The sequence below is a fragment of the Pipistrellus hanaki genome, assembly GCF_964339955.1.
Source record: "Pipistrellus hanaki genome assembly, chromosome: 2".
Taxonomy (NCBI): Eukaryota; Metazoa; Chordata; class Mammalia; order Chiroptera; family Vespertilionidae; genus Pipistrellus; species Pipistrellus hanaki.
Genome location: NC_140504.1, coordinates 170,610,189 through 170,631,354, shown reverse-complemented (window position 1 = coordinate 170,631,354; position 21,166 = coordinate 170,610,189). Strand labels below are relative to the sequence as shown.

Sequence of the window (21,166 nt, the reverse complement as noted above, 5' to 3'; positions counted from 1 at the left end):
TGTTTTCTCTTGCCCAATATATAATTTTTGCCAAGGACAGGCTCTACTCACAGTGATGACTCAAAATATTAAGCCACCCTAAATATGGGTTCATGTCACTGTTTCCTCTTGGGTGATCCCTGTCTCTCTGAATTGGCAGCACCTTCCTCAAACTGTATTGCTGCTCTGTATTATTCGTTAACCTTGGTGTATGCATCATGTCTGTTCCCTCCTTTTTCAAGACCAGGAATGTTAACAGCATGAGATTTTGCACCTTTTAGGTTTTAAATATATTACTTTTTAAATTGCTTCTTTAAAACTGTCTTATGGGCAGAAACTGGTTTGGCTCAGTGGATAGAGCGTCGGTCTGCGGACTGAAAGGTCCCAGGTTCGATTCCGGTCAGGGGCATGTACGTTGGTTGCGGGCACATCCCTGTTGGTTGCAGGCAGCTGGTCAATGATTCTCTCTCATCGATGTTTCTAGCTATCTATCCCTCTCCCTTCCTCTGTGAAAAATCAATAAAATATATTTTTTTAAAAACTGTCTTATGGGCATATATATAATTTTTAGTATAAATTATTGGTACAACTTCTGTGTTTTGAGATGCTTAGATATATATGATGGCCATATTACCTTAGATGTGCCTGATCTCGTCTGAAATTCTTGGGTATGATATTTATATATTCATCTATGTTTAGTTATATAATGATCAAACTTATTTTAACTAATCCACTTTTTAAAATTATTGCTTTATTGAGCTATCAGTCACATACCAGAGTTCACCCTTTAGTCAAAGTGTATATTTGCAGAGTTGTGCAGCCTCACCACTCTTTAATTTTAGAATATTTCATCACCACAGAAAGAAACCTTATGTTTATTAACAGTCTCTCTCCTTTTCTCCCTCTTTCCATCCTCTGTCAACCATTAGTCTACTTTCTGTGTCAGTGTATATACCTTCTCTAGACATTTCATGAACATGGAACCTTATATATGTGGCCTTTTATGTCTGGCTTCTTTTACTTAGCATAATGCTTTTTTTAATGTTTATTCATGTTATAGCATATCAGTACTTTGTTCATTTTTAGAGTTAAAAATATTCCATTGTATTGATCTACCACATTTTATGTATTAATCAGCTTTGATGGACATTTGAGCTTTACTACTTTTTGACTTATAAAAAATGTTTCTATGAACATGCCTGTACAAGTTGTTTGTGTGGACATATATTTCTTTTCTCTTGAGTGTATCTACAAATACAATTGCTGTGTCCTGTGGTAGCTCTGATTAACTTTTGAGGAACTGTAAAACTGAGTTGCAAAGAGGATGTACCATTTTATAATCCAACCAGTAGTATATGAAGGCTCCAATTTCTCTATTTGTTCACCCCCATGTGTTTTTTATTTTTTTATTTTAACCATTTAGTATGTATGAAGTGTTGTCTGCTGGTTTTGATTTGCATTTCCCTGATGACCAATGATGCTGAGCATCTTTTCATGTGCTAGTTGTTTGCCACCTGTATATTTTTGGAGAAATGTCCATTCAAATCCGTTGCCCTTTTTTTTTTTTTTTTTTCCGTTGCCCATTTTTTATTGGGTTATTTGATTTTTATTTTTCAGTTGTAAGAGTTCTTTTATATTCTAGACTAGAGGCCTTTTCTATTTTTAAATTCTTTTATATTCTAGAATTTCGTGCACTTGGGAGGGGGGGCCCTCAGCCCGGCCTGCGCCCACTCGCAGTTGGACATCAGCACTGCCACAGACACAGGAGAGACTCCTGCCGCCGCCACTGTGCTTGCCAGCCCTGAACTCAGCTTCTGGGCAAGCAGGGCTCCCCCTGTGGGAGCACACTGACCACCAGGGGGCAGCCCCTGCTTTGAGCATCTGCCCTCTGATGGTGTGTGTTATAGTGACCCAGTCCTTCTGCCATTTGGTCGATTTACATATTAGCCTTTTATTATATAGGATAATAGTTTATCAGATAGATATAAAGTTCACCAATATTTTCTCCCATTCTGTGTTTGTCTTTTCACTTTCTTAATTATGCTCTTTGGTGTAAAAAGTTTTTAATTTTGATGAAGTTAAAAATTCAGAATTTATTATATATTTTTGTTCTATTTTTGGTGTCTTAAAAAATAATTGGCTATCCCAGGATCATGCAGATTTACTCCTGTGCTGCTTTTTGCGTTAATTTTTGTACATGGTAGGAGTTACAGATTCAGTTTCATTCTTTTGCTTTTGTATGTTCAGTTGTCTCAGCACCTTTTATTAAGAAGGTTAACGTTCCTCCGTTGAATTGTCAAGATGAACTAAATTGTATTGTTAGCCCTCATTTAAAATCTATTGACCACACCCTGACTGTTGTGGCTTAGTGGTTGAGTGTTGACCCATGAGCCAGGAGGTCACAGTTGGCTTCCCAGTCAGCGCACATGCCTGGGTTTTGGGTTTTATCCCCAGTGGGGGACAGCCAATAATTGATGATTCTCATCATTGATGTTTCTTTCTCCCTTCCTATCTCTGAAAGAATAACTTAAAAAAAAAAAATCAATTGACCACAAATATAAAGGTTTATTTATGAAATATCAGTTCAGTTCCATTGATCTGTATATTTATTTTTATGCCAGGATCCCATATTTTTTTTTATTATTGTAGCTTTCTAGTAAGTTTTAAAAGTGGGAAATGTCAATCCTCAGACTTTGTTCTTTTTCAAGATTATTTTAGCTATTCAGAATTCCTTGCATTTCTTTTACTTTTTAAAGAACTTTAAATTATATTTTCACTTATAATTTATATTCAGTATTATTTTAGGTATACAGCATAGTGGTTAAACAAGCATCTATATATATAAAAGTCTAAGTAACAGTTAAAACCGAATGACCAGCCAAAACTGGTTTGGCTCAGTGGATAGAGCGTTGGCCTGTGGACTGAAAGGTCCCAGGTTCGATTCTGGCCAAGGACATGTACGTTGGTTGCGGGCACGTCCCCAGTGGGGTTTGTGCAGGAGTCAGCTGATCGATGTTTCTCTCTCATTGATGTTTCTGACTCTCTCTCCCCCCCTTCCTCTCTGTAAAGAAATCAGTGAAATATATATTTTTTAAAAGATGTTGCCAAGGGAAATATCAGAGCTTTTGCTGCTACGAGTTTTATGGTTTTGAGTCTTACATTTAAGTCTTTAATCCATTTTGAATTTATTCTTGTAGAAGGGATTTTCAGGCCTCTGTAGCATTTATTATAGGATAAAGAGGAAAATTGGGTCAGAGTGAACAAATGAACCAGCAATTTTGCACAGATTATTTTTAGTTACAGATTACTGTTATTGTACTTTTTTTTTTAAAATAGTATTGATACCATTGTAATTAGCTAGTTATTAATAATAGGAAAGGAGCAAAGGAGGAAGGCAGACATTATAGGAATGTTATTTGGACAGCTTCACCAGGAAGCTGTAGCTTTGTGCTCTCCAGGGAACTATCCACCTATTCCCTGAAAAACTGGGAGAAGAGACCCACAAGGGGAAGATAGGCTGCACATGGCCAGAAAGCTAGGGGGACTAGGAAAGGTGCTTGCTGTCAGTCAGACCTGGGAACCGGGGTCATAGGACAGAATGGGCGGAGCCAATACAAACCCTTCAAAATTCGGGGATACAAATCCCCTAAACAAATGAGTTCTTACTCTTGTTGCTCTATTGTTACGCTTGACTCTTGGCTTGAGGTTAAGGGGACAGAACTCTTTTGCTTCCGCTTTCTCCATATGACCCACAACCATGTGGACCCTACAGACTTTGAACTAATGGACTGCAGCAGGGAAACACACTTAAGTTACTTGATGCTGTGCTGGATCCAGCTCCAACATGGAAAGGAAACTCTTGGCACTGGCTCTGATTTTAGCTCTACCGAAGCCCAGCTATCCTTTTTCTATGTCTGGACTAAGGGAAATGGGACTAAATTCCATGGGAATAAAGCTTTCTTTTATATTGTATCTTCACATGGGGCCCTCTGGAAATGCTTATTTGAGCAGTACCCCAAGAATCCCACTCCCAGAAACAACAGGGAAAGATGAGGCCTTCTTTCCTCCTTTAACAGTATAACCCAGGTACTAATGATTGACAAGACAAAGGAATAGAGGCCATATAATGGCTGCATTTTCAAGAACACACAACTAGAAGGCTTTGATATGCTTTCTAAGGACAGTGAGGTTGATCAAAGGTCACAGCATGAACTTAAAAATGAAATCCAGGGCACAGAGTTGTAATTGGTTTTGTTTATATCTACATCTATATACATACATAGTCAAATCATATTTTATGTATTATAAGCCCATACACAAGCTTTAATAATTATTGCTTTGTACATCTGTCTTAAATCAAATAGGAGAAGAAATACTATATTAATAGTGACTTTATTTATGAGAGTATGATGAGAGGCCATGGAGATGGTGAAATAGGTTAATGTCACATTTATGATTTTTTTAAAATATATTTTTATTGATTTTTTTTTTTTACAGAGAGGAAAGGAGAGGGATAGAGAGCTAGAAACATCGATCAGAGAGAAACATCAACCAGCTGCCTCCTGCACACTCCCCACTGGGATGTGCCTACAACCAATGTACATACCCTTGACCGGAATCCAACTTGGGACCTCTCAGTCTGCAGAACAACACTCTTATCTATCCACTGAGCCAAACCGGTTTCAGCCACATTTATGATTTTTTAACAAAAAGCTTTTACTGAAAAAATATTTGTGTTAAAACGTTTATGATTATTTTTTAAATGGTGGGACTAATGATGAGCTTTATTTTTGTCATTTATATTTTCTAAAAGGACATACAACTTAAAAACTTAAAAGTATTTAGAAACTAATTATTTGTTACCAATAGATGGCTTCTGAAAAAATGGACTTTAAGCTTTTTTACCATTGTCCATGTAAGAAACATCAAGCCTAGAGAATTTTTATAAAAGTTTATTTGAGGCAAACTGAGGACATATGCCTAAGAGCAAGATCTTAAATGCTCCCAAGAATAACAGTTTGTGATTTCTGTTATGCATCTGGAATTGGGGGGAAGGGGGAAAGAGAAATGAAGGTGAGAGAAAGCAAGGTAGGGATTGAATTATCCTATATAATAAAAGGCTAATATGCAAATTGTCCCCTCAGGAGTTTGACTGACCAGGAGTTCAACTGCTCGCTATGATGTGCGCTGATCACCAGGGTGTGGCGTGGAACGAAGGAAGGCCCTGGCCGACAGCTGGGGGAAGGAAGGCCCAATTGGCCTTGATAGCTGGCCAGGTCTAGGCACACTACCCATGCATGAATTTCGTGCACCAGGCCTCTAGTTGTACATATTAGAAGGAGAGGTCTGAAAGGGTAATTAGGTATTAGAAGGAGTCTGACTGAGGGCAATTGCCTGAGGCATGGAAACTGGGTCAAGGCTTGCCTAAGGCAAGGATAAGCCTCTTAGTAAAGAAGTTATATGCCACCAAGTGATCCAACTTCTAGGAATATAACCCAAGAAACTAGACACCAATCAGAAAGGATATATGCACCCCTATGTTCATAGTAGCACAATTTACCATAGCTAAGATTTAGAAACAGCCTAAGTGCCCATCAGCAGATGCGTAGATTAAAAAACTGTGGTATAGCTGAAACCGGTTTGCCTCAGTGGATAGAACGTCAGCCTGTGGACTGAAAGGTCCCAGATTCGATTCTGGTCAAGGGCATATACCTTGGCTCTGGGCATATCCCCAGTAGGGGGTGTGCAAGAGGCAGCTGGTTGATGTTTCTTTCTCATCGATGTTTCTAACTCTCTATCCCTCTCTCTTCCTCTCTTTAAAAAATCAATAAAAATACATATTTTTAAAAACACACACAAAACTGTGGTATATAGACAATGGAATACTACACTGCGGTAAAAAAGAAGGAATTCTTACCATTTGCAACAGTATGGATAGACCTGGAAAGCATTATGCTAAGTGAAATAAGCCAGTCAGAGAAAGATAAATATCACATGATTTCACTCATTTGTGGAATATAATGAACAAAATAAATTGATGAACAAAAACAGATCCAGAGAGAGAGAAGCATCTATCAGACTGTCAAACCTCAGAGGGAAGGTAGGGAAGGGTGGGGATAAGGGGGAGAGATCAACCAAAGGACTTATATGCAAGCATATAAGCCTAACCAAAGGACATGAACACCAGGGGGGTGAGGGCATGAGTGGGGGGAGTGGTAGGGGCAATGGGGGGATAAGGACACAAATGTAATACCTTAATCAATAAAGGGGGAAAAAGTTATATGCCTGGGGTATAACCACCCATCGTGACTTGCTTCGTTAGGAATTTATGGTCAGACTAGGGGCTCAGTGCATGAATTCATGCACCTTGAAAGGAACTATGGGCTGTGAAGCTGCAGTGGCACAGGGGCGGGTCTTGGCCCATCATCCGTGCCCCCATCTGGCCCCTCCTGTCTCGGCCCCCGGTCTCCTGTCTGCTGGCTGCCCTACTCCCCCCCCCCCCCCCCCCCGCTACCACTGCTCACACCTGCTGATGGCGAGGAATGATTGGGACCAGTGCCAGCAGAGGGTGTGAGAGGTGGCTGTGAGTCCTTAGGAGCAGGGTGAGGTGGAGAAGACCTGAGGGGCAATTGAAGCCAACAGCTGCCACTTGCACTTGCTGATGGCTCCGAGTGATTGGGGCCAGCGAGTAGGGCCTGCACTGCCTGCAGGTGCGAGCACTGGGTGGAACCACAATGTTTGGGAGCAAAGAATTTTCAGTAACCACCAGAGGCTCACCCCAATGACAGCGACCGCCGCCCTGCTTGGTCTGGTGCCCCCACTCACCTGCTCCACTATCTTGCTACAGCTGATGATACCTGCCATGTTCATGCTCTGCTGCCTGCTGCCAACATCCACCATGTTCTGCTCATGCCCCCTGTCATAGTGATAGGTTTGGTTGTTCCAGTTCTGTCATTTAGTCTATTTGCATATTAGGGTTTTATATATATATAGGTCACCCTGTGAGATTACTTCCCATAGAATTCCTTTTAGGTCCACACCACTGTAGTTGAGTCCCTAACTAATTCATTAGGTCCTTCCAGTGTAAGAGTTGAAAGCAGCAATTTTCAACTGGTGCGCCATAGCATGTGCCGCCAGAATTTTAAAGCATGCGATACCTGATTATGTAGTCAGAGGCACTGACCTCTTTTCCTGTAGACTGTCAAATTTAAAAATAACAATAACCAACACAACAATAGCCGCCCATGTGAATGAATGAAAATTATACCTTTGGGTTTTTTTTAAAGTCAGATTGGCAAAATATATAATGTATTTTTTGGTGTGCTGCAGAATTTTAGTAATTAATTTATGTGTGCCATGAGATGGAAAAGGTTGAAACTTGCTGGTTTAAAGGAATTAAAAGAATTTGACATAGTTTGGAAATTCTGGAAGGCTTCTCTGAAAGAGTTTTGGAGGAATTGTGGCCTCTCTGTGGAGCTGTACAGAAGTAGATAGATTTGAGAGAAATTTAGGTCTAATCCTGCTCTTTGGGAGTGAAGATGAGAGAACAGGTTTTAAGAATGAGTCCCTGGTTCTCGGCTATGAAAGAGGAAATCTTACCTATTGCGACAGCATGGATGGACCTGGGGAGTATTATGCTAAGTGAAATAAGCCAATCAGAGAAAGAAAAATACCATATGATTCTACTTGTATGTGGAATCTAATGAACAAAATAAACTTAACCAACAAAATCGAAACAGACTCATACTAGTAAATACAGAGAACAAACTGACACTTTCAGGTGGGAGTGGGATTGGGGTACTTGGTGGAAAAGTTGAAGGGATTAAGCAAAGAAAATGAAAACTTATAGGCACAGAACTACTATGGGGTTTATCAGAGGGAAAGGGGAATTGAGGAGAGAGAGAAGGGAGAAAAGGGGGGATAAATAGTGATAAAAGGATACTTGACTTGGGGTAATGAACACACAATACAATATACAGATGATTCTATATAATAAAAGCCTAATATGCTAAGTCCGGTTGTCCGGTCGTTCATTCAACCAGTCAAAGCGTAATATGCTAATGATATACCAAGGCTGCTAAACCGCTCGCTATGACATGCACTGACCACCAGGGGCAAACACACCGATTGGTAAGTCAGCTTGCTGCTGAGGTCCAGCTGATTGGGACTGAGCGAGATGAGCAGGACACGCCCTGGAGCCCTCATGTGGTACCTCCCCAGCTGGCCAACCTCCCACATCCCTCCCCAGCCCTGATCGTGCACCAGTGGCGTCCCTAGGCCTGGCCTGCATCCTCTCACAATCCATGACCCCTCAAGGGATATCAGAAAGCTGGTTTCGGCCTGATCCCGCTCAATGGAGGAGCTGCCCTCCTGGTGGTCAGTGCACCCCCAAAGGGGAGCACTGCTCAGCCAGAAGCTGGTTTCACAGCTGGCGAGCACAGTGGCGGTGGCTGGAACCTCTCCCACCTCCATGGCAGTGCTTGAATGCCCCACTGCTGTCTTAAGCCTGCTTCCCATCCGTCAGACATCTCCTGAGGGCTCCTGGACTGCGAGAGGGCGTAGGCCAGGCTGAGGGATGCTCCCCGAGTGCATGAATTTCGTGCATTGGGCCTCTAGTGTACTATAGAATTGTACACCTGAAACAGTCTTATTAACCAATGACACCCCAATAAATTCAATTTAAAAAATCTTGAAATTTTCAACAACAAAAAAGATGGGTCCTGATTTCTAGCTGTCCTGCTAAACAGATGTGGTGCCATTCTCTGGAGTATAATGAGAAGAGCCAGAGATTTGAAAAATAGCGTTGAGGTTTGAGAAACTCCAGTACTTGATGGCCAGTAAGGGGAGGTTGTACCAGAAAGGGAGATAGAATGGAACCAGCCAGGTCCACCAGAGGTAAACAGCGGAATGTGCTATCCTGGGAGGTGAAGGAAACAGATCTAGCATATCAAGAAGAGGGAGCAGGCAGAAGAAATTTATCCTTTCAGTGAAGAAAAACAAAACAACAGAAACGGGGAGAATAGGATGGCTGTAGGTTTGCTATAATAAAAGTTGAGACTACTTGACATAGTCTTGGTGGAGTTTGATAAATTTCTCCAAAGAGATACCTGTTGTTTCCATTCCTCACCACTGACTCACTCCTGACACTATAGAAGTAGGGTTTCTATACTCTCCCACGATGGCTGAACTCTATCATTAAATCCAAATTATGAGAAAGAAATGTGGAATCCACACTATTGGTATTATTTATTAGCTTCTATTGATTAGGCATCTGCTCAGTGTTAAATTAAAAAAATTTAAAGTAGTCACTGTTTTGTTTGTTCTTTTCCATAATCCCTGTTTGTCAGAAGAATGATGAAAATGGAAACTGCTCAGGGGAAGGAATTGAATTCCCTACAACAAATTTATATGAACTGGAAAGCCGTGTTTTGACTGATCATTGGTCCATCCCTTACAAGCGAGAAGAATCACTAGGCAAATGCTTGTTGGCGTCTACCTACCTTGCAAGACTAGGTAAGTTTTCAGACTCAGAACACATGAGCAGATTTTTTATTTTTTAATAAGAGACCTGATTTTAAACTTAGTTCTTATCATTGCCTATCTGTATAATCTTAGAACATTTACTCTATTCTTTGCGTATCCCTGTGGAATAAAAGCTTTGAATTAAATCAACTGTTTTCATCCAGCTCCAATAGAGTGTAAGATTCTTTAAAATATCATTGAAAAAGCTTATAAATTGAAATTAATGTTCCACAGAAGCTTGGAGCACTTTAAAAGTCTTAATTCATTGGCTTTTTATTTTTTTAAGAGAAGGTAATATTTATTTAACAGATATTCTGTGATTAAGTGTTTGGCACTGTCTTAAATGCTTTATAAATATTAAACTAATAGAGTAATAAAATATCACTAAACTGGAAAAATGGGTGTCAGTATAAGGAAGCTTCTATAGTATGTTTTAAAGAGAAAGTAACTTCTTTTTCATATTGAATTGAATTGTAAAGTAAGAATTGGACCACTATTTTGTGTGTGTGTTTTACCCCCTCATTAAAAGAGTGTGTGGTTTACTACCATGATTAAATGTGAGGCACATTAGTAAGATTAGTAGGTAGGAAATGTTTCCCTAGGATTAGATTTAAGCCTAATGGGCAATTTTCTGGTACGTTTATTACTGGCTTTTCAGCAGCAACATTTATTAAGTGCCTGTAAGATGTAGATACTGTGCTAAGCAGTGATTCTGATAAAAAAAGTGTTCTGTAGGCATTCACTTAGCAAATCTTTTTTCACATACTGTGTGTGTGTGTGTGTGCCAGGCACCATTCTGTGCATTTTGTTACATAGAATTCATCAGTTTGTTTTAGGGAAGAAGATAGATTTTTGGCACTTATTGAGAATATTTGTATTTTATAGAGCTGTTTAGGAAAGTAATGGTAAGTAGTTAGTGTTGGTATTTCATTAGTTATTTAATCAGGTCATTTGAAGTTACTCTGACATGGAAACATAAATTCAACCATTTTAGTTCTAATTAATATTTATTTATTATACTATTTAACAATGTATATTAATAATGAATAAGTAATAATAAATACATTGTGCTACTAATAAATAAATTAATACTGTGTTTCTCAGCCTGTTCCTTCATCAGAATGTATATATTCTGCTTTTAATAATCTCTTAAGAATCAAGGTTTCTATCATAAATAGTTCCAGATGTATGAATTTGAAATGATACATATGGTCTCCACAAACTACTTAAAAATCTAAGGCATATTTTTTCATTTATTTTACTAAGGTCTTTCTGAGTCTGACGAGAATTGTAAAAGATTTATGGATAGGTGTATGCCTGAAGCATTTAAAAAGGTAAGAAATATGTGCACGGCTGATTTCTTTTCTGCTGGGGTTGAAGGGGAACGGGCTTTTTGATTTAGTTTTTTATAATATGTTTATGAATCTTGTTCAACTGAGGAACCCTCTAATATGAAAAAAGTAGCTGTAAATTTGGGGCTTATAAGTGATTTGCTTCTTTTGTATTTAATTGCTTGCACATGTCTCTTGGTTGACTAATAGTTCTATTTAATTGTTAAGGTTAAAATTTTATACTAGGAAATTAGACATCTTATTAAACTAAGGATTATGGTGCTTAGAAAGATAATATTTATCAGAATATAAGCCATTTTATACTTTTTTACTGAAGTAGAGGCAGATGTTTTAAACTACAGAAAGTTTGACGGATTGAGTATTCTTGCTGGCACAGTGACATGCGGATGACAGCATCTGTGTCTGGATAGAGTGATAATAGGAGACCACAGGACTTGTTTTTCTAACTCAAGGAAGGAAGATTCCCTTTTCAGGATGAGTCCTGAATTCCCACAGGAACCGGGGCAATGTCATAGACACTGTTGTTTTCCCCAGTGTGTAGCCAGTGCTGAGCTCAAAGAAAGGATTTAGTAAATCTTTGTTGAAAGAATAAATGAGCCCTAGCTGTTTGGCTCAGTGGATAGAGCGTTGGCCTGCTGACTGAAGGGTCCCGGGTTTGAGTCTGGTCAAGGGCACATGCCTGTGTTGCGGGCTCGATCCCCAGTGGGGGCGGGACGTGCAGGAGGCAGCGAATCAATGATTCTCATTATTCATTTTTCTATCTCTCTCCCTCTCCCTTCCTCTCTGAAATCAATAAAAATATACATTTTTTTCTAAAAAAGAATAAATGAGTCTCCTGTCTTGTACTTCTGGGTTTTGATAACCATTTTTGTCTCATACAAGTAAGCCACTACAACTACAGATGAGTAAAGTTGTGCTTTTCTTAACACCCAGTAAAACAGCTGTTCATTTGCAAACTTTTATTCTCATTTGCATCTCGACAGATAGAATCTCCTTTGATTCATGACTTAAAAAATAACAAAATTAACTATAGAAACAAAAAAAATAGCTTCGTCTTTGAAAAAGGGAAGAAATCTTTAAAATTGTTATTAGGTTAGGGATTATTTGGAATGAGAATTTATCTTCATTTTGGATTACTTCAATTTGTAGTTTAAAATTATTTTAAGTTTTTAAGAATTCTGGTAAGAATCAGAGTTATAATATAACAAACTGAGACATCTATAATAATAAAAGTGTAATATGCTAATTAGACCGGGCAGCCAGATGACCTGGATGAAGCTGGGGCTGTGAGGGCCGAGCCCCTTGCACAAATTTTGTGCATTGAGCCTCTACTATAACATATGCATACATTTACAGAGAGAGAAAATGCAAGTTTCTTCAGTCATGGAAAGGATTTGTTAGCATAAGGAAAGGACCTTTAGGTTGATGATCTCCAGATTCAGAGAGCCCTATCAATTCACTAGCAAGTTGCATTTTTGGAATATAATACTCTAATTCTATACAGAGATGCTGCAGAGGACTGTTTTATATTATGCCCTCAGCTGTTGGTAATAGTGTAATAAACGATCCAGGGATTCTTTGGGGAGTTTTCTGTAAAACTGAGAGCACAAGGGCACCCTGCATTGTATTGTTCATGGTTGTTTATGGTAAAAATGCCTGTTAAATTCCTTTAGTGTTGAAAACTTTAAAAAAGATTCTCCTCCCATCAATAAGGCATACTTTCTTTTATTAAATCGGAAGAGCTACAGAATTCTGTGTGCCTTCAGACTTGCCTGCCGGAAAACTCAGTAGTGTTTTATATAATTGGTCTTGGTTTCCTTAGCTGTGTTTTCTGGTATAATGACTCTCCTTCTACCCCCTTCTCAAGGTTTTTCTTACAAGCTGCCTCAAAATTTTTAGAAGGGTATAAGTTAGTAAGCAGTTGTATGATAAGATGCACAAAAGGAGCTTGGTTGTCATTTCTGCTTTCTTCACCTTACTCTTTAGGCCAGCCTGGATTCTTTCTCTTTTTTTAAATTACTTTATTGATTAAGGTATCACATATTTGTCATCATCCCCCCATTTCTATCCCAAACCCCTCCCCATAGCCTGGATTCTTTACTAGTTTGTTGAGGCATGGGAAAAAATCTAGGTGTGGCCATAGTGCACAGGCATGCATCTTCCCCACCAGGTGCTGCTGTCCTTCCCCATCTCTTCTGGAAGACAGAACTTCGTTTTCCAATTAAAAACTGAATAAATGAGATGGCAACAGAGGGACTAGTGCTTAATCCACCTACTTTTTTTTGTTATTGTCTCCATGAAGCTTCTTAAATGTTAATCTCTGCTGCTTTAACTTTTAAATATAAGAAGAATATATAGGCAAGCAGAAAACACTCATTGGTTTATATAAAAATCAGTCTTATGTTTATTGCTCATTTAAGCAAATAGTGCAACTAATTGGAATATCAAAAATCTGGAACTGAGGTTTTCCTCTGCAGCTAAAGAAGTTTGAGCTCTCCTTAGGCTGCTCTTGTTAAGAGCTTCTTAATGTGGCCACGATTAAATTTTTATTGCTCTGTATTTTCTCTCTGAAGGGAAATTTTATGCAAACATGAAATCACTATATCAATTTACCATTATTTTAATAAGCGAAATCCTTTGAGTTCTCATTCCCTGTTCTAGCCATTGTTTCTGAATTAGGCTTCCTCAAGGAATACAATACGGAGGATTGGGGAAATTCAGTAATGATGATTTTAGATTCATCTATGTGCCTGTTCCCTCTTTTTAACAAATGTAAGGTGTTGAGTATAAGATGCACCATTGTCTTATATTTTATGCCTATGTTTAAGAAAAATAGCTACAAAGTAAACAATATTGCAGTGCCTTATCACTTAGAGCTCTTTTGATTTACTTAAACATTTTTAAAAGTTGAATATTACTTTTATACAAACCAAAAAGAGAAATGCAAGCAAAATAAACTGGTAAGGTATTTCTAAATATTTTTTCACATTCAGAATCCTGTTGTAATCTGGTCGGCAGGTGAGAAGCTGCAGTCCTGTTTCTGAGATATAAACAATCATAAAAAGATGTGTATGTTAGAATCCATGGAATTCATTTCTTAGACTCCAGGAATACTGGTTAATGGTTATCTCCAAGCTAAGTTAATAATACCTCACGATTTGTAAAATGGTTTCACATTTGTTACATCTTTTGATAATCATAACATCTGTGTAAAGCTGGTAGGAACTTTGTCTCTTTAGAGATGACAGAACTAACTGAGCCTTTGAAACTTTGGTACATTTGTCCAAGGCTACACAGCTAGAAAACACAGTATCAGAAGTTGATCTAGTTGCTCTAAAACATTTAACCTTCCCAAGAAAGACTGAAAAGTATAGAAGCAAATTAAAAATTTTTTAATTAACTTCTTTAATGTAAGGGAATTAAAGTTTAAAAACAAAATTCAGTGTTGACTGAAATGCATCAATGAGCAGATGGACTACAGCTATCTATGAGTCTTTTTATTTTATTTTAATTTTATTATTATTATTTCATTTTTATTAAGATATTACATATAGCCGAAACTGGTTTGGCTCAGTGGATAGAGCGTCAGCCTGTGGACTGAAAGGTCCCAGGTTCGATTCCAGTCAAGGGCATGTACCTTGGTTGCAAGCACATCCCCATTGGGAGGGGGTGTGCAAGAGACAGCTGATCGATGATGTTCTCTTATCGATGTTTCTAACTCTCTATCCCTCTCTCTTCCTCTCTGTAAAAAATCAATAAAATATATATTAAAAAAATAAAAGATATTACATATGTGTCCCTATTCCACCTCCCCCACCAAGGCCCTCACCTCCCTGGTGTCTCTGTTCATTGATTATGCTTATATGCATGTGTACAAGTCCTTTGGTTGATCTCGCCCCTTTCCCCCAACCTCTCCTGCCTTCCCAGCAGATGAGTGGATTAAAAAACTGTGGTACAGCTGAGGGTCTTTTAAAGCAAGTCATCTGCATAAAAAGTATTACGGTAATAGTCTCTTGATTATTTGAGACTGAACTAATAATAAACTGTTGACTTTTTTCTTTTTCAAATTAGACTCTAAATTGTCCTTCATGTTTTTGTAGCTCCTAACATCAAGTGCTGTTCACAAGTGGGGTACTGAAATTCATGAAGGAATCTACAACATGTTGATGCTCTTAATAGAACTGGTTGCAGAGAGAATAAAACAAGACCCAATTCCCATTGGTCTCCTGGGTGTGCTTACAATGGTATAGTATCTCCAAAATATGAATGCTTTGTTTTATATTTTGTTTAACATACCTACTATCCTTTGACTTGTACTTAATGAGTGACATTATCATTAATGATATTAACTTAGCTATTAGGATAATTTTTATTTTGAAAGCAGAACAACCATTCTGTTTTCACATTTAAAGAAATTCCTTTTTAATTTTGGTAGTTTTTTCAGTTCTTAGAATGATTAAATAGCTTTCTCTTATGTCTCCCTTGTTATTTATGGCATAAATACTTTCACATAAGGTGTTCGTGTATTTTGCTTTCTGGCCTTTTTCCCTGACTAGCAATAGTAGTGCATGAAGAAGGAATGCTCATGTTTTCCCTCTAACTTCTGTCTTCACTGCCTTTCTGCCCAGCTCTGCCTGTGGCAGCCCTAGGAGATCTGGACCATTGGTATCCCCTTGCTTGAATCAGACTGTTGCCTCCTTCTCTTCCCTCACAGCAAATGTTGAACAGGTCGGGAGAGCACCACTTCAGTCATTTGCTCCTCTGCATCAGCTAGAGTATGCTTTGTGAGGGTACTTGTAAGACTCCATTAATAAAGGAGTCCAAGGCTGTATTTTTATCTTTTCTAATGCTAATATGTGTTGCTATGGAAATAAATAATAATGTTTCTGTGTTCTCTTTGAATCTAGGCTTTCAATCCTGATAATGAATACCATTTTAAAAACAGAATGAAAGTGTCTCAGAGGAACTGGGCAGAAGTGTTCGGAGAGGGAAATATGTTTGCTGTCTCACCTATATCTACTTTCCAAAAGGTAATCATAATTTTTAATCTTTTACTGAGAAATGTATTGAAAAAGGTTTTCTGTACTGTAAAAATAAGAGTTTACACAGAAGAGTTAAAACAGACTATGAAAAATGACAAATATTCCATGAGTCATAAAATTGCTGACCTTTTTTTTTTTTTTTAAGATATTCTATATTTTTCCATAGATGTAAAGTAACATCATGAAGAATTTTACCGACATGAAGTGATGTTTAGTGAAATGAGAAATGATTGCATAGCAATGCCCTGTTTAGTGAATTATCAGAACCCCAGTTTAATGGCTGTCCCAGTTCCTTATTTGGAATCATTTAAATTGACTCGTTAAACCTAGAAAAAATAATTCAGTAGTTTCATGTATAATTTGCTTTTAAACTCCATAAGTATTAACAGTTTTGTTTTCAAGTACAGAACCAGTATCTTTATATCTTTCAAGTCCTACAATGTGTGAATAGCATTATATCCACAAGGAGGACATAATTTAAATAATCCCTTGATCAAACAACTGGTTGTAAAGAAACAGTTGAAAGAAGTCAATTTAGTAGATAAAAAAACTTATGCATTGCTTTAGCAGAATAGAAGTTCTTTATCAGAAGTAGAGGCTCCATAAGTAAATGTTCAGCCATTGATTGACCATATACTGTGTGTCTGACATTATTCTATGTTTTGGAGATATATATAAATTAAAAGGCCATTTTTCTTAATATAAAGAGTAATACATGATTTATAACTTAAAGCATAGTGGAAGAAATATGAAAACAAAAAATTCCTGTGTAACAAACAATAGGTACAGTTATAATATAGACTTAGAGTCTCCCAAAATTATATATTCCGATAGTTATGTCAGAGATTTGCATTAAGAAACATTTGGGAAAACCCTTCAAAATATTTTTCAGATTTTAATACTTTTTTTATCCAGTATTTTTTAGAATAAAAAAATATAAGAGTTCATGGGAAGTTTTTATATTGCCATCTCAATCTCTGTTTTCTTTTCTCATAGGAACCTCATGGATGGGTCGTGGATTTGGTAAACAAGGTATACAACTTTTATTAATGACTTATTTTATGTTCTGATGAAATTTTCTAGAATTTAGTATATAAAGTAGATGACAACTAGAGAGATAATCAGAATTTTTTTCCTAGAGAGACAGATTTTATAGTCCCTTCCTCTTTTTTATGCATGATGTTTATCCAGGTGGATACCGGCCTTAGTACTCAGCATGCCAACTGCAGTGAATGTGTCACAGGAGCACTAGAGCTCTCTGTGATGGCTCTCGAGCAGTCGTATAGAGTACATTAATAGAGTAGAATGTTAGCCTTAGTTGCTTGCTTTAAATATTAATGTGTGGTATTTTAAAATGAACTTGTACCTTTTTTTCAGTTTGGAGAATTGGGTGGATTTGCAGCAATCCAAGCTAAGCTCCGTTCAGAAGATATAGAACTTGGGGTAAGTTAAGCCACTACATGTGCCTGATATGGAAGTTCACTTTATATTTGTGTTGTATGTAACCAAGGGACATGACCTGGACACAATAAATTAAATGATACAGTATAATATAATCTTTACAGAGCCAGCTTCCATGGTTCTGATAAATGTAGAAATGCTTACTCTTATTCATAACAACCAAATTTCAATATAGAGTATTATTTTTTCATTAATTTCCCTTTGCATATGGTATTTTTCTCTTAATTTGTGATGGCTACATGAAATTATCTTTTATTTAAGGACATTTGGTATATGTGACGAGTATTTGTGTACATAACAATTTTATGCCTCAGTTAAATAAATTGATTTCATAGAACCAGGCACAAATAAAATACTTTAAGGTTGTATAGTAAGCTTTTTGGTGTTAGATTCATAACAGAGGGCTGTAACAGGAGCTGAGAATCATCCCTTAGGTTCAACACCATTATCTTTTCATGTCAACTTCATTTTCTCAAAAAAATTTTACCTTGTACAATAGTTAGGGAAATAATTTCATCTTTTAATTTTATGCATACTGCTGACCTGATTATAACTGAGAGCATTTTATTCTATTCTCTAGGTAATTAGTCATTCAATTAAAAACAACTTATATAGCCCTGGCCAGTTTGGCTCAGTGGTTAGAGGGTCACATATTCGATTCCTAGTCAAGGGCACATACCTTGATTATGGGTTCCCTAGCCCCCATAGGGGTTTCTGTGGGGGCATCTAATTGATGTCTCTCTCACATCGATGTTTTCCTTTCTCTCTCTCCTCCTTTCCCCTCCCTTCCACTCTCTCTGGAAATTAATGGGAAAAATATCCACAGATGAGGATAAAAAAACAAATCAACTTATGTACTTGCCATGTATTTAGACACTGTGCTAGCTACTATAAATATGTCAGAGCAGAAAATGATATGGTAAAATTATATGCCTAAGTGATTCAAATTGTGTTTAGAGTAACAGTTATTTCTTGGGACCATGACTAATCTTTGCATGAGGGACTTAACAGTCAAGAACAAAGACTGATGTTATGGTTGATAATAGACTGATCCTTTCTTACCACCCACTGTTTGTCCTTAAAGATCAGATGTCTGCCAGATCATAAATACTTCCACTGACCCAATCGGGGAGCCTCTTTCACCTGCCCTGAGTATTAGCTAGATTTTTGGGCTGTTGTTATTAGCTAGGTTGTTGGGCTGTTTTATCCCCATTGAATAAAATATGTTAGAAATGACTGTTGACCAGGAAGATAATAGGTAGTGATTTAAAAAAGCAAAATAAAACAGAAACGTTTTCAGATACAGGGTCTTATTCAGCTGATATCAGAAATTTAACTTCATTTAAAAAAAAAAAAAAAAAAAAAAAAGGTTAAGATAGCCCTGGCTGGCATGGCTCAGTTGGTTGGAGCTTTGTCCTGTACACTGAGAGTTCTCAGGTTTGATTCCCGGCCAGGACAGATATCCAGGTTGTGGGTTCCATCCCCAATCAGGGCGTGTGCAGGAGACAGCCAATGTTTCTCTCTCTCCCTCTTCCTCTCCCTTCCCCTTTTTCTTTCCCTAAAATCAATAAAAGCATGCTCTTGGGTGAGGATTTAAAAAACAAAAAAAAACAAAAACAAAACAGAGCAGACAAAATTTCTACCCTACTTAGATGAAAATTGTTTAAAGATAGATACATAGGGATCTGAGCTTATTGTCATTATTTTCAAATGTCTTGAGGTTAAAGATTCTTCCAAGATTTTTTCCTCAGTCCATACCATTTTTTTAGAGCAGTTGTGTTGTGTGTTGCCATTAATGTAGAATTATATTGTTTAGATTGTATTGAGGGATGATAAAATTCAGGTCTAGGAGAAAGAGATTCCAAAATTGAGATTCTTAAAAAGTATGATGAAAATTTCACAATACTGATTTTTGACCAGTTAAGAAGGTGATTATGTCTCAGAATAAATTTAGGCCATATGATAAAGGAGTACAATTTAATGATTCATTTTATATTAACGTTTACACTCACATTAAATATTTTGAATTTGAAAAATACTGGGGAAGGGAGACCATTCACAGTCCATCAATTAAAATTGATACCTGTTCCAAATAAGAAGGGAAAGTTGCCTTTCCTTGCCACATGAATTACGTACCTCCTAGAAAATGGTTACCATTTTTGGCTTAGCCTTTCTGAGATTTTTCTAAACTTACATAAAATACATCTGTACATGTTCTTTCTCTCTTTAAGACTAAATTATAATCAAGCTATGCCTAGTAGCATTTTTTCACTTAACGTTATATCATGGACATCTTTCCAGGTTAGTATCATCAGTGTTTTTAATGACTCCAGTGTATTCTTACAAAAGTTGTACCAAGGTGCAGTCATCTATTAATAAGCATTGGATTATTTCTAAGTTTTTGCTATTGCAGAGAATGTTCCATGTAAATTTGTCTTTATATGTATATGCAACCATTTTTGAAGGATAGATTGCTGGAAAATAGGATTACTGGGTTAAAATTATAATTGATAGTGCTAAATCTCTTCCCCGAAAAGTCATTTCATAATCCTTTTATTATTGCTGATTGTTTTTAATCTTTAATTTTTCACTATGATGGATAGAAAGTGATATCTTACTGTTTATTTGTAATATTCCAATTTTCTATGAATTTGAGCATTTCACCGTACAATTATTGGCTGTTTCTATTTCTTCTTTAACGTGACCCAATTATGTAGGTCTCTTAGTTTTTTGTTTTGATAAATTTCAGGACTTCTTTTTATATTAAGCTTATCCAAGCCATGTTTATTTTGTGTGTTTGTGAATTTTTTTCTTCCAGTCTTTTGCTTCTCTTTTTATTTTTATTGCTGGCTATATAGAAGCTTCAAAATTTTATGTAATCATTATTTTTCTAAATGGCTTAAAAGATTCATAACTTGCTTGGGGAATGTTCTTCCCATCTCAGGGTCATAAAAACACTCATTTCATTTTATACTTAACAGTTTTATTTATCATCTTCATATTTTTATTCTGAATATAATCAACATATTAGGTTCTCTTGCAGAAAATCCCATTGAGATTGTGTTAAGTTTATAGATAGTGTGTAGAGAATTTATATTTTTTATTGTACTAGTCCTTTTCATTTAAGAACACAGTAACCCTCATTTATTTGGGCTTTCTTGTATATATTTCAGTAAACTTTCATAGTGTTCTTCATGGAAATCTTAAATATTTTTTTGTTAATGGCACATTTCACTCCTTCCTCAACTGTTCTCCCCTTTTCTTCTTTTTCAAATAAAAATTTTTAGTATTGTATAATATGAACTTCAGAGTCATTTTAGCTAGTCCTCCAAAAAAGTTTTATTAGCCTGCTATTATTTAAATTACATTAACTTTTTATAATAATTTAAATGGATTAACACCTTTATATCAATTCTTTCTACCCAAGAATTCAGTTTGTCTAGTTATTCATTTGTGACTTGATAAAACTTCTATTTAAAATTTTCTCTGACATAGTGAAAGGAATTTATTTAATGTTGAAGGAAAAAACCACACTTATATTAATTCTAACCTTCACTGTCATTTTTCAGGCAGTCTCAGCATTGGTGCAGCCCTTAGGAGTGTGTGCAGAGTACCTCAATTCCTCAGTGGTTCAGGTAAGATTGGGCCATTTACATTTACTTCAGAAGTTGATCTAAAACATACAAACAGTAATTATCTTTTTATCAGGTTTGTCCAGAATTGTACCTTATCCAGAGTAACCTCTAGTGGAAATATTAGCATGAGAAAATTTTTAAATGATTAATAATTTAAGGTCTAGGAGACCTCTAA

General features: G+C 36.8%; 1 protein-coding gene across 3 annotated transcripts in view; it reads left to right on the top strand.

Moving 5' to 3' along the window:
• The window catches only part of USP24 (ubiquitin specific peptidase 24), a 131,610-nt gene that overhangs the window by 25,400 nt on the left and 85,044 nt on the right, over positions 1 to 21,166 (top strand). For 2 of the 3 annotated variants that reach the window (XM_084874454.1, XM_084874452.1), the window contains exons 2-8: positions 9,327 to 9,492; positions 10,768 to 10,835; positions 14,954 to 15,097; positions 15,761 to 15,883; positions 16,892 to 16,927; positions 17,273 to 17,338; positions 20,926 to 20,991. In XM_084874454.1, coding sequence (XP_084730580.1) covers positions 9,327 to 9,492; positions 10,768 to 10,835; positions 14,954 to 15,097; positions 15,761 to 15,883; positions 16,892 to 16,927; positions 17,273 to 17,338; positions 20,926 to 20,991 — 669 coding nt within the window. The remainder of the gene's footprint in view (positions 1 to 9,326; positions 9,493 to 10,767; positions 10,836 to 14,953; positions 15,098 to 15,760; positions 15,884 to 16,891; positions 16,928 to 17,272; positions 17,339 to 20,925; positions 20,992 to 21,166) is intronic. The other variant, XM_084874453.1, reaches the window with a different exon arrangement.